The sequence below is a fragment of the Nematolebias whitei genome, chromosome 19, assembly GCF_014905685.2.
Source record: "Nematolebias whitei isolate Nwh7 chromosome 19, NemWhi1, whole genome shotgun sequence".
Classification (NCBI taxonomy): Eukaryota; Metazoa; Chordata; class Actinopteri; order Cyprinodontiformes; family Rivulidae; genus Nematolebias; species Nematolebias whitei.
The window spans coordinates 22779502-22792251 of record NC_056516.1 but is presented as its reverse complement, the minus strand read 5'-3'; the positions used below and the strand labels follow the sequence as shown (position 1 = coordinate 22792251).

Sequence of the window (12750 nt, the reverse complement as noted above, 5' to 3'; positions counted from 1 at the left end):
ATATATATTACGGATTCCCCGCAATAAACAAGGGACTACTGTACAACAATCTGTTTCACTGTATATTATGCTAGCGGTGGAGATTTGTGATCCTTCATTTTTACTGTTCCAGTAGATCAGCCTGGGTGTGCACCTATCCTTACAGGAAAGCTGAGCTCATCGTGACCATACTTACTCATTTATAATCCTCTCAAAATAAACAAGATGGCAGAAACAAGACATGTTATTGGACTGTTGGTAGGTGTCATGTCGGCAAAAGCACCCTGACTGGAAAGCATCATTAGGAAACAACTTGGCGTGTCGCTGTCAAAAACAAAAAAAATAAATACCGTTAGGTCTGTCTGTTGTGATGGTCACATTATGTAACTAGAATATTTAAAAATCCATACCCATCCCTAGGTCTATCTTATCTTATCTTACTTTGAATGCCTTCAGTTTGGAGAACTACAGTTAAGTTTAACGTGGACTGATAAGCTAATGGCTAGTCCAAACAGAGCCAAGACCAAAGTGCTGCCCTGTAAAACAGACTGAAAATTTAATAGTGTTTTATGAGAACACAAGAACAATACCCTGCCAGTCCTGCATAATATGATTTTCTTGCCAGAAGTGCTACAGCTAGGTGCAGTTGCCATTTGGTTTGCAAATGCCCCTTAAAACCTTTGTAAATAACTGACGGTGATACAAAGGTTTCTTAAATAATTTCTGCATGAACCTCTATGAAATCATTGAGCTTGGATTTGTTTGAACAAATGGTGTTTTTGTGCTGAAGGACCTGAAGGATGAGAAGAAGAAAGCCAGGATGGCAGCAGCCAGAGCAGTTCTGGAGAAATGTACCATGATGCTCCTCACAGCCTCCAAGGTAAACAGATAGGGACTTATTGATCAGGTTAAAAGTTTAAGATCTTCTCAGGTTTTTATTTTTTTACTCCAAGGTCTCCAATATGCTTGAATAATATAATAGTTGAGTCAGGGCACAAACAACAAAAAAGAGAGAGTAAAGGGGGTTGGAAGTGTTGACCTTTCACGTCGAGTTTCTTCTGCAGACTTGCCTGAGGCACCCGGATTGTGAGTCGGCGAGGATCAACAAAGACGCTGTGTTCCACCGAATGCGCTGTGCCCTGGAGCAGGTCATCGAGATCGTTACTGAGGCACGGAGCTGTGCGGAGAGCAAGGTCCTTCCTACCAGCATCTACAACAGCATCAAAGACTTTAAGGTCATTTTTTTAAACTCACAGTTTGTGGTAAATTATATTTGTCTGACATCTACAAAATGAAGTCACTACTCCCCGAAGGAGCTTGTCTACTTGTATCAAATCTACCTAACCAAGTTGATTGAACGACTGATTGTCGAGTCAAATGTTTTTAATATTTACGGAGCAATGCACGCATTTATTTTTTATTATTCTTTGCTCATTGTAAGTCCAAATTGTAGTTGCAGAATTGCAAAGTTTGCATTTGTCATGTTTTGTTGGAGCTTCAGACGTGACTCTATCAAACCTACTTCTCTTGGAATTCTAATACAGTCGTGTGAAGCACCATTAAACCACCCTCACTAATCCACTCTCTCCGTGCTGTACGCTGACAGATGAGAGAACTGAACCCTGGTGAAAACACTTTGAGGGCACCTCCTCCTCTGAGGATAGAAGAAGAAAGTATTTTAATGGAAGGCCCGGAGATGGTCGATTCTTTTGATAAATGGCTCACTAGATTTTAATGGCAACTGGTTATTACATCGGAGAGAGCTTTAGTTGTCTTAAAAACAGGTGTTTGTTTAAAAAAAAGGGTTCAGACGAGGGAAAAATGCATTAGCTTTTACGTTCTTCTGCTTGTTTTGCACAATCCTTCCTTTAATTGCTACCGTTTTTTTCAACGCTCCACTCCTGCAGTCCAGCGTGGAGTGCCTGCGGGAGAACCTGTACTCCTCGACACCACAGAGCATGACCAGTCAGCTGGAGTCTCTGGTGGAGCGGACAGAGGACTTCACCGATTCTCCGTACACCAGCCACGAACAGCGTCAGGCCATTCTCGGTCTGTGCCAGCTGGCGCATCAGGACATCCAGCACCTGGCGTACGCCTGGACTGAGGCGGTACGTTGGCACGGGCTGGAGGTCAGATGTGCACCCATGCATTCATACCCGTAGGAGGATTCATAGAAAACATGAAGCCACGTGAGGAATATGTCTCATCTGTGACAGTTAGTTTAATTAAAAAAATGCAAAACAGGTGTATCCAAGAAGACATGAGCTGTAGATTGTACATTAGTGAGCAAAATATATAAACCACCCCCAGTTTCTTTATAATTTACTTTCAAGGCGACAAACTTTCCCATAATTCTTTTTTCAAGTGGCTTTCTGAAGATTTCTCACAAACCTGTCGACTTTATGGCAAGATTTCAACTAAAAGCCCCTCGAGAATCACTTTATTGGTGCTAAAATACTTTTTTTTTTTGGTCTGACCAACTGTTTTCGTTAGTATTTTCCATCTTTTCAGATGTTGAATTTTAAACAATTCCTGTTTTTTGGGACAATATGCTGGTAAAGTGCCTACAGATCCTATTTAAATGTCTTTATTTCCCTTTTTTTTTGCAAGCGGTTTGTTTTGAGTCAATCAACTCTTGTTCATTATTTGAGTTTAGAAGAGATTTCATGTCTGAATGAGTCAAATATCTGAATTATGCTACATAACAAATAAATATTGTTGCGTTACTGCATTAAAAATAAGTTAAATATCTGCCAAAGTTAAAAAAAATAATATTTTTAAAGACCTTCAGAAAGTCTGAAGAAGTACTGGTCAAGACCAATTTAAAGGATTACAAGAAAGAAAATAAAAATAAATGAGGAATAATTCAAGACGTTTCCAGTTTTGCAGTTTAAAGAATTACTGCAAACAACATCTAATGTTTTACAGGAGCCAATTAACAGAATTACAATGAATAATTAATTAAGATAAGATAAAATATAACTTTATTGATCCGCAGGAAATTGTTGTGCCAGAGTTTCAGTACAAAGGAACATAGACAAGAATCACAAAAGATATTTATATTAAAAAAGGAGAATATAAAAATCACAGAATGTAAAAATACCAACAATTAAGTTCAATTACGGTTAATTAAGTAGTGACTATTAGGACAAATTCGCATGTTCACAAATATGCAGGTTTTTTATGTAGTCCTGTAAAGTATGGCATTAGGTTTTAGTCATATTCACGTATGAAAAAAAAAAATCTACATTTCCAAATTATTCCTTGTCTGTTTTTTCTAAAAGTTAAATAATCCAAATGTCTGAAAAAAATAATTTCCCCAGCTAACCAAAGCACTTTTCTCATTGATTTCATCCAAAAATCTAAGCATTCTTTGAGTGAAGGGAATGAAATGAAGGGAAAACTTCAACATTATTTGAATGCAAAAAAAAAAAGAAGCCTACTTGAAGGAATGCACATCACCCTCCTCCTTTCATGCCAGACATTTAAACTAAGAACATCTTAAGATGAGAAATGCAGACAAATATCATTTTGCTCAGTCTCATGCAATGACATGTCACTTGAATATATAGTGAGCATGACTCTCAGCTACTACCACATCAAAATGTAGCTGAAAATCTGTAAAACTGACTGAATTAAAGCCATTTTTGTGTTGGGTAATGATGATGAGCTGTGGCAGCCATTATTGGGTTGACTTGTAGATATGATTATTAATGATTACTTTCTGAGAGTTTCTTAAAATCCATCCAACGGTTCATGAAATATTTTGATAATCGACAGGCACACAAATACACACAGATACACAGGCAAAACATTATCACCTGCCTTTTTGCTCTCAACAGCTGGTGATAAAAACTTAGTTAATGTTTCTTCTACGACTGTAAAGGTCCTGTTGTCTTTAAGTCTAAATGTTCATTTTATTTGGAATTTACATTAAAATATCAACCATTAATCTATAGCAAATTTGTTTTTAGTAATTAAAAACAGAGAAATCTGAGATTTTAAGTCTGAAATTTGTAAATTACCCAAAATGTACTTCATATTCCAGATTTTTTACCCCCCTTTTTGTTTCATTCTTAAATAAAAGTCCAGTTGTTTTTATTTTGTTTATCATTTAGTTAATGGAAACAGATGAATGGTTAAAAACAGTGATCATCAGCTGTAGCCTGTTAAAACGCTTTTTAAATGGGAGCAATCTGTGTGCATTTGTCTCCTTGGTAGCCTAAAGATGGAGATCAGCAGCGACACAGCATCCTGCACGCACTCTTCATTAACCTCCCCAGTCTGTTTCCTCACTCCTCTCCTGGAACAACAGAGCATAATAACGCTCTTGAATAATATTCATGTTTTTTTGTCCTTTTCTTTCCCTATGGAAGCTCAGTCAGCCATCATGGAGACAACATGCAGTCTTCTCTGGCGTTCAGCAGCGTCTCCTTGGCCTTAAAAAGTGACAGACTTATGAAACACGAGCCTTTGTGCTGCAGCTCCTTCTCACTGTAAACTTCTCCCGGCGCCTTCAGAGAGCCCGCAGCTGCATAATTGTACGGTAGTGCCTCATCTAATCCTCGCAATTGAAGGTCGCGCTGAGACTTGAAAAGACCCGAGCGCTGCAGTGTTTAGAAAGTGCAGAGATAGAATTTGCAAATATTATTTCTGCCCAGGCCTATTCGAGCATTTACATGAGCAGGTTTAGGAGAGTGGAGGCTTGTTTTAGCTGCAGTTTTATCCCTACTAGTCTAAAATTTGGAAAATTGTAGTGTAGTGTTCGTTGAATAATTTAATTGGGTATAATCACTCCAATTTGATTGCTCAAAATGATATACTAAGAGGCCTTGCATATTTAGAAGACAATAGTTCACAAAAATTAGACCGTGCCATTAAAGCTCCAAGTTACTATGTCATTCTCATTCTACTCCTGCCATTAGATCACCACGCCTGCTTGTGTTTAGTCTTACTCTCCTTGCTCTGTGTTTGAAGCAGCAGTCTGTCCATGCCAAAGAGGCCACAGAGGAAATGGAGGTGGCTATTCTGAAGTCATGCCAGAGCATCAACGACCTGAGACGCGAGGTGAGCCATATAGTCTGCTCCCAAGTCTGAAAAGTTTCAGACTGGAACGTCTCTCATGTCTCGCCTCCCGCTTTGACTTCCCTCCAGCTGTCAGCTCACTTTGTCACCTCTGCTCATCTTTCTGTCTTTGCCCCCTCAAAACACCAACCAGATTCCTCCCGTGCAGTCATCTTTCTTTCTCTTTAATCTTCCATTCCTCCTCCAGCTTCATAAGGTCGCAGTCGGCCGTGCCACTGACTTGCTGAAGGTTCACGGGGAGCATCTGCCTCTGAGGGCTCTCAAAGCGGTGGGCGTCGAGGGAAACCTGGAGGCGGTGGCAGAGTATTCGCGCACGCTCACCGAGCAGAAGGAGCAGCTGGTGGAGGTAGGCGAGGGGTCGAGGGGGGACATGGGGGGGGGGGGGGCATTGGGAACAGTGAAGCCAGTAGAGGATGACTCAGAGTTTATTACTTGGAAATAAAATTGTTTTAAAGATCATGTTTGTCTGCATACTTTACTGTATCTCCATCTTATTGTGGTAGAGGAGTTTGTATGCCTGAATGATTGTAGGAGCTTTGCTGTAGGGCCAAGGCAGACTGGTCCTAGATGATTGACCAGACAGCAAGTGATCACGGTACTCGTATGGACAGAAGACAGCAAGGAGCTCAATGTCACTCGCCAAGATGTGGGTTATCGTAGCCCCATCCTAAACCCTGGGGGAGGGGTTCTTTATTAAATGCCTGGACACTTATTAGCCTCTATCCATGGTGCCCACTTAGGTTCAGCCCGAATGAGCTTCATGGGTTCACCTCCCTGTGGGCCCACCCCCTCAGCAGTAGGGGCTACAGTTTGAGTGCATAGTGCTTTGGATGACAGCTGAAAGAGGAGGTCTTGGTGCTCTGACTCTGGCTTACCGAAGCGTTCTTTTGGAAAATAGAATACACCTGAATGGACCCTTCCATGAAACAACAATCATGTAAACATGATTGTTAAATCCTGTTTTTTTTCCAGCTGAGGCGACTGTCTAAACTGAAGCCCATACTGTCCAAAAATAACCTTGAGACAGTAATACATGTGTTCATAACATCCAGGCTCGATTACTGCAATGCGCTTCTGTTTGGAATCATTCAGTCCTAAGTTGCACGACTACAACTGGTCAAAAATGCTGCAGCCCGATTTTTTACCGGTACAGGCAAAAGACACATTACACCAGTTTTGGCCTTCCTGCATTGGCTCCCGGTTCACTGTCGAATTCAGTTCAAAATCCTTTTGTACATTTTTAAATCATTTAACAGTTCTGCCCCCTTTTATCTCACTGATCTACTGCAGCCATATGTCCCACCGCTCTCTCTGAGGTCAGTGAATCAGATGCTTCTTTCGGTTCAGGAATACGTCATAAGCTCAGAGGTGACAGGGCTTTCTCTGTTGCTGGTCCAAGACTGTGGAATGAGTTACCTCTGCATGTCAGGCAGGCCCCTTCTCTCACTTTTTTAAGTCTCGCTTAAAACCCCACTTTTATTCCCTGGATTTTGACACAGTGTGATTTGTTTTGATCCTGTCTGTATTCTACAGTGTTAGCCATTTAGTTATCTTCTTCCATTCATATCTATATTTTTTATTTTACTTTATTTTATGTTTTGCTGTGTGCTTTGCTTGTTTGTTCTGCTGTACAGCACTTTGGTTGGCCTTGCTGTTTGAAGTGCTCTATAAATAAAGTGATGTGGTATGTATGGTACCTCTCTAGTGGGGAAGTTGGGCTCACCTCAGTGCACAGCTTGGGTTTTGGAACCAATCTCTATGAGACCTTATTCCACTCTGGGGTTGCCCATGGTGAGATGTGTCAGGCTGGTGTGGGTCTACGTATAACCCCCTAGCTTGGTGCCTGTGCCTTGGAGTTTTCCCCGGCAGTTGAAAGAGTAACTTTCCTGCACTTTTGGGTAGGAGGGATGGGCTCTGAATGTTGATTGCACCTATACCCTGCCCTTACTTGGGGTGCCGGAAGGTGCTCCAGCTGGAGACTCCATTATTCTGCATGGGAAATTTAATGCCCATGTAAAGCAACAGTGTGACCTGGAGTGATGTGATTAGGATTAACGTTCTTTCTGATCTGAACCTGAGCTGTGTTCTGTTGTTGACCTTTTGTTCTAGTCACGGTTTGTTGATCATGAACACCATGTTAGAACATAAGTGTGTCAATCAATGAATGTGGCACCAGGACACCCTTGGCCGCAGATCAATGACTGACGTTGTAGTTGTGTCATCTGATCTGTAGCCTTATGTTTTGGACAGGGGGGATGAAAGGAGCTGAGCTGTCAACTGATCACCACCTGGTGGTGAGTTGGATCAGATGGTGGCAAAAAGACACCAGACGGACCCAGTAGAACCTGGGTAAGGGAGTCCTATCAGGCCATGTTAGCTGCTGAGGCAGCTGAGGAGTATTGATGGGCCAAGCAGGCTGCTGCCCTGACTGTTACTGAAGCAAAGGCTTGGATGTGGTAGGAGTTTAGTGAGGCCTTAGTGATCTCATTATTTTTGTAATAGTATAAAAATCTTCATTATAGATCTGGATTTTAATTACCATGAATAATTTTTCCCTTTTTGTTTTGTATCTGTTTTCAGACGTGCCGGCTGTTGTGTCATGTGTCAGGAACGGAGCCATTAGAGATAACATGTATACACGCTGAAGAGACCTTCCACGTCATTGGTCCCCAGGTAGCATAAACTATTATCTGTACTGAAGGTTCTTTTTAAGTTGGCACTTTATTTGACTTAATGTGTGAGTGGCACAAACAGGAGACAAAAGACCACGGTTGACTTCATTTACACTTAAAGCTGAAAATGCAGCGATTGCTCCACAAGTGGTTGAAGTTGACCAATTTTCATTTTGCCCAGCTTAATCTGGCAATGAACAAAAGCAGCACTCTGTAATCATTTGTTACAGTGAATTTTCAGCTAAACAAAATCTAGAAAATGAATATTTTTATGTTTTAGTAGTTTTTTTTTTTAGAAAATAAATTATCAAAGTTTGAAGTTTTAGAAATTCTTTACAAATTTTGGAAATCAGAATCGCCTTGAAAACCGCATTCGGTGCATCTCTACTAACCACTAAACCAGCTACATGTAACAGTGTTTAACTAGTCCCTGGAAAGTAAAATGGAAGACAAGTACAAGCAGATTTATTTCCCATTTCTCGTTTCCCCCACCTGCCATCCGCTCAAATCGTCAGAGAACATGCCATCCACCTCCATCTACACCTAATTATATTTGCTCTTGAAAACCATTTGTGACAGTAATTATCTAGCAGTGTAGAATGTTCTCGTCCTGCAGTGTTAAAGCCAGGCCCTGTGTGACTCTGCTGTAATGGCTCTGCTCTTAAGGTCAAAGGTCACCCAATCAGTAACGGTGTAGTACGTGTTGTTGTTGGTGATATCGCTCTGTTCCTGCCCGGGGGTAATGCAGTGGTGGCCCACAGGGTAATTGGCAATTAAATACAACACCACTGGAGAAGGATGTTCAGCATGTGTGCACGTACACCTGACTGAGTGCGTTTTAAACTCCGTTTGACAAGTTTTATTTTATCTTGCTGTAGAGTTACCAGACTTGATTGCAGATATAAATTATGGCATATGTTTCAAATATCATGGGTGGTACTGATCATCTGATTAAACTAAAGTTTCCACAGTCAGAAATATAAAATATTTTGTCTTTTTCACTCCGTGGCTCAGATCATCTCAGCTGCCCAGACACTGGCCCTTCACCCGTCCAGTAAGATCGCCAAGGAGAACCTGGAGGTGTTCTGCGAGGCCTGGGAGTCCCAGCTCTGTGACATGGCTCTGCTGCTCAAAGAGATTAACGACGTCTTTGAGGGCAAACGAGGTGCGTTGACGTTAATGATGCATGTGAACGAACACATGTCGTGTTGTAATCTCCAAAGACAGATATATGAATTTACTGTTCACACATTTTTGGCTAAAACAACCAAAAAAAAAAGGTATTTCAAGCAGTTTTCATTTGGATTCCAAATACAGTCAACAAAATTGATTTATTGTGTTGAACGAAATGCAATTTCAAAACCAGCAACTAGTCTGATAACAGATTAGCTTTTAATTATCTTTTGTTGTGCATATTTGCAAACTACACCAGCAACCCCTCCACAAAATTAGCTGTTGCCCCCTGGGACATCAGTCGTCAGATTATAGCTGATGGTTTCTTAGATTCGCTTCATCTTTTTCTTCTTTCTGAGCCCAAAAGAATCAAAGTATTTAATAAAGCCCAGATGAGTCATGTTGTCCTTGAGACTTATTGAAAGTTAAAGTTGAGGCAAGACAGTGAATATCTTTTCAGAATTAGTCATTGCGTTGACCGTGGGAAGTATTTTGCAAAAGAATAGTCATCAGTGCTATTGAACACCCATTCATTCCTCCTCTGCTCTTCTCTGGATTCATTACTACGACAGTAACCTGACATGTCCAAGTGATGCGGGGGCACTCATTCAAATTTAATTAATTTTATCTGTTCTGATGTAAATTGAGAAAAACATTGCATAAGATGCTCACGTCTGCATTTAATTCTATGTTCACATCAGGTAAAATCAATTTTTTCAACCCTACTTTTTCATATAGTATGATGTGGTCACCTAATACAACATATAATTTTAAAATGTACCTCAAAGAGATGATTGAGATATTTTGAATTGCATTTCTTGGGAAATGTTATGAAAACGTATTATCTTGTTTGTTGTAGATACAGATAGAAAAACCTCAGTTTGAAGAAATCGAGTTTAATTCTGACTCAATTTTAAAGAATATTCTGATCATTTATGAAGTAATGTTCCGTCAAATAGTTAGCACATTACTAGCTGTGGCGTCAGTCATAGAGCATGTAGTATGGAAAACAGACGTTTTTCAAATTCTACACATTCACGCAGTAACACGTCTGTGGTTCAGTTGAAAAATTCACTAAACAAATTGTGTACTGAAAAAGTGTAGACATTTATTATTTGTTAACTTGGCTTTCTATTACTAGTATGTCAGTTTTGAGGAAAAGTTGTTTTATAAGTCTGAAAAACAGTTTAAAAATTTTAATAAAACAGTAGCTAGCCCAGGGCTATTCAACAAAACTGCTCCGGGGTCCACAGTTTCTGGAAGCCAGCAGCTCAGGGGCCGGACATCCAGCAATTCAAGTAATTATGTAAATAAACCAAGTTTTACAATGATCTGTTGCCTTTTAAATTTGTTTGTTTTATTGCATTGAATCATGAATGCAATAAACAGAACACAACCCCAGAACCCCCCTTCCCCCCCAAAAAAAATTTTTTTTAATGAAGTGGACCGGATTGAAGTCATCCTCCGGCCCGTGAGCCGCCAGTGTAATAGCTTTAAGCTAGCCATTAACCTAGCCTGGACAATACTTCTGCCCTTTCCTTCATACTCTGTGCTCTATGACTGATGACATTGCTAAGGTACTCAATCTTGAAAATTATTTGACAGAACATCACTTCAGAAATGACCAGACTAGCCTTTTAAGCATTTAAAGATCTATCCACAACAGGTAAGATATTAATTGTTAAAATACCTTTCTACTTCAAAAAAATCTCAATTATCCTTTGATGTGTATTAAAATGATTATTAAACAATACCTACTTTATAAGGTTAAACATTTTATCTTGTATTATGTGTTTAATCTTGATAATATAGTTCATCATTGAACTTAAATTGAAATAATCCATGTATAATTTTGGGTAAAATGCATCACAGTGAGCATTGATAAAAGCAACATTATCCTCCCGTTACTGTTACCATTTACCCATAATTCTCACTCAGCCTGCCTGAAAATAAATAAAATGTTTAGTTAGCAGTACGATAACTGAATGTGATGATTGTGAGTTTTAATCTGGAGATAATCAGAGAAACTTTCTTCTTCTAGGCGACAAAAGACCCTATTTGTCACTTCCAAGACCTGGGGTGTGTATCACGCTATTCATCCTCATAAATGTTTTACTGAAACAGCGGTTTGCAGTTTCGTGATTGAATAGCATTCTGTTTTTTTGTTTGTTTGTTGGTAATTTCCTCAGAAACACACCGCTAACCTGAAGTCTGCCAAGGCTGTCAAGTTGGATGCAGAGGTAGCGTGCGCTGCTTGCTCATCTGGCTTTCAGCACAATTAATCACCTCCCTTCCCGTGGCGTGTTCTGTCAGCAGAATATTCATCTCTTGGACACGTTGTGTCACTTTCTTAGAAAATTGTTGGTGTAGTAATCTGTTGCAAATTTGCTTGGCTGCAGTTTTCCTTGTGCTTCACCACCGCAGGAAGCAGCTTTATGGTGATTAGAGGCTGTCTAAGTGTGAAAACAAGTGAAAAGAAGCCCGTTTGCTCATTTGCATTTTCAGAATAACATCCATTATGCTTCAAACACCCCCCCCCACCCCCCAAAAAAAATATTTGTGTCCATGTGGGTGCAGGAGCAGACAAGCATGGCCAAGCTGGGGCTGGAGCTCCGTCTGCTGTCGTCAGATGTCGACTCAGAGGTGGAGAAGTGGGAGGAGCAGGAGCACGACATCGTCCGGCAGAGTCAGAGCATCGCCAGCATGGCCTACAACATGTACCTGTTCACCAGGTAGCCCGCAGAAATCAAACTGTGCACCTTTTTTATTAGATTTACAGCTAACCAGACACATGAACCAAACCTGCAGCTATCAATATTTACAGGACAAATGTCCAGGTTGACGTGACCTTCAGTCACTCTGACATTCTGATTATTTGTTTACACTTTTAGTAGTTGTAGTTTGTGTTTCTATGTAATATTTCTCTCATCGATTTCCCCAGAGGTGAGGGGTTATTGAAGACAACCCTGGATCTTTTTCATCAGGCCGAGGTATCAGTGTCCACATTCTTTCTCCTCCTTTTATTTCCCCTTTCCTTCCGTCGTATTAAAGCTGTAGATGAAGCACGTACTCTTTCATTAAATCAGAAATGGATGGCCAATCAATAGGGGAAGTAAATGCACTCATTCAATGATTCATTAATCCTCTGCAGATTTGACAGATTATGATTTTAAAAAGTTATAAATGTGCCGGGAACATCGCGCTGCCATCTCAGGAGTGATGAGGCTGCGTGAAGGGTTGTAAACTATTGAACTGAAATCATTACCTCTAATGTGGAGTCATTTGTAGAACCACGGCCCAATGTGTCAGCCAGGATTTATTCAGTTTGGATGAGAATAAATACGAGCGAGAGATGAGAAGATCCAAAACAAATTATATTTCTAAGCTTAAGTGACTACCCGGTAAATGTGAAAGGCAGACGTGTTAACGTATACAGTAGTCCTTTGCTACATCGCGGTTCGATTTTCACGGACTCGCTCTATCGCGGTTTTTCAAAATATGATTGGACATGACACACAACTGGCTGATTGATGGATGAGCCGCATGATCAGCATGGAATTTTTATTTAAAATAAATTATTTTAAATTATTTAGCACTTGCTGCACCTTTGTGCAACTCACACTGCAGAAGACTTCCTCCTGCAGCTCCTTCTCCTTCCTCCTCTGTTCATCTCCATTCTGCAGTGGAGAAGTGGGCGTGGCCAAGTGCGCAGAGTGCAGCTGTGGCAGAGAGCTGAAATCATGACAAGCTGTGCTCTTTTAGAGCATTTAGAGTTTAGAAACATTTTCTAGAATCTTGCAAGAGTGTGGGAAGGCTTTAAAACACCTGTATATATATATAT

The 12750-nt window shown here is 40.4% G+C and overlaps 1 protein-coding gene across 1 annotated transcript in view; it reads left to right on the top strand.

Moving 5' to 3' along the window:
• The window catches only part of ctnnal1 (catenin (cadherin-associated protein), alpha-like 1), a 75382-nt gene that overhangs the window by 55877 nt on the left and 6755 nt on the right, over positions 1-12750 (top strand). Inside the window, exons 5-15 of the mRNA XM_037693543.1 lie at positions 770-859; positions 1044-1214; positions 1887-2087; positions 4960-5046; positions 5252-5410; positions 7645-7737; positions 8751-8901; positions 10951-10988; positions 11099-11149; positions 11487-11641; positions 11851-11899. Of these exons, the coding sequence (XP_037549471.1) occupies positions 770-859; positions 1044-1214; positions 1887-2087; positions 4960-5046; positions 5252-5410; positions 7645-7737; positions 8751-8901; positions 10951-10988; positions 11099-11149; positions 11487-11641; positions 11851-11899 (1245 nt within the window). The remainder of the gene's footprint in view (positions 1-769; positions 860-1043; positions 1215-1886; positions 2088-4959; positions 5047-5251; positions 5411-7644; positions 7738-8750; positions 8902-10950; positions 10989-11098; positions 11150-11486; positions 11642-11850; positions 11900-12750) is intronic.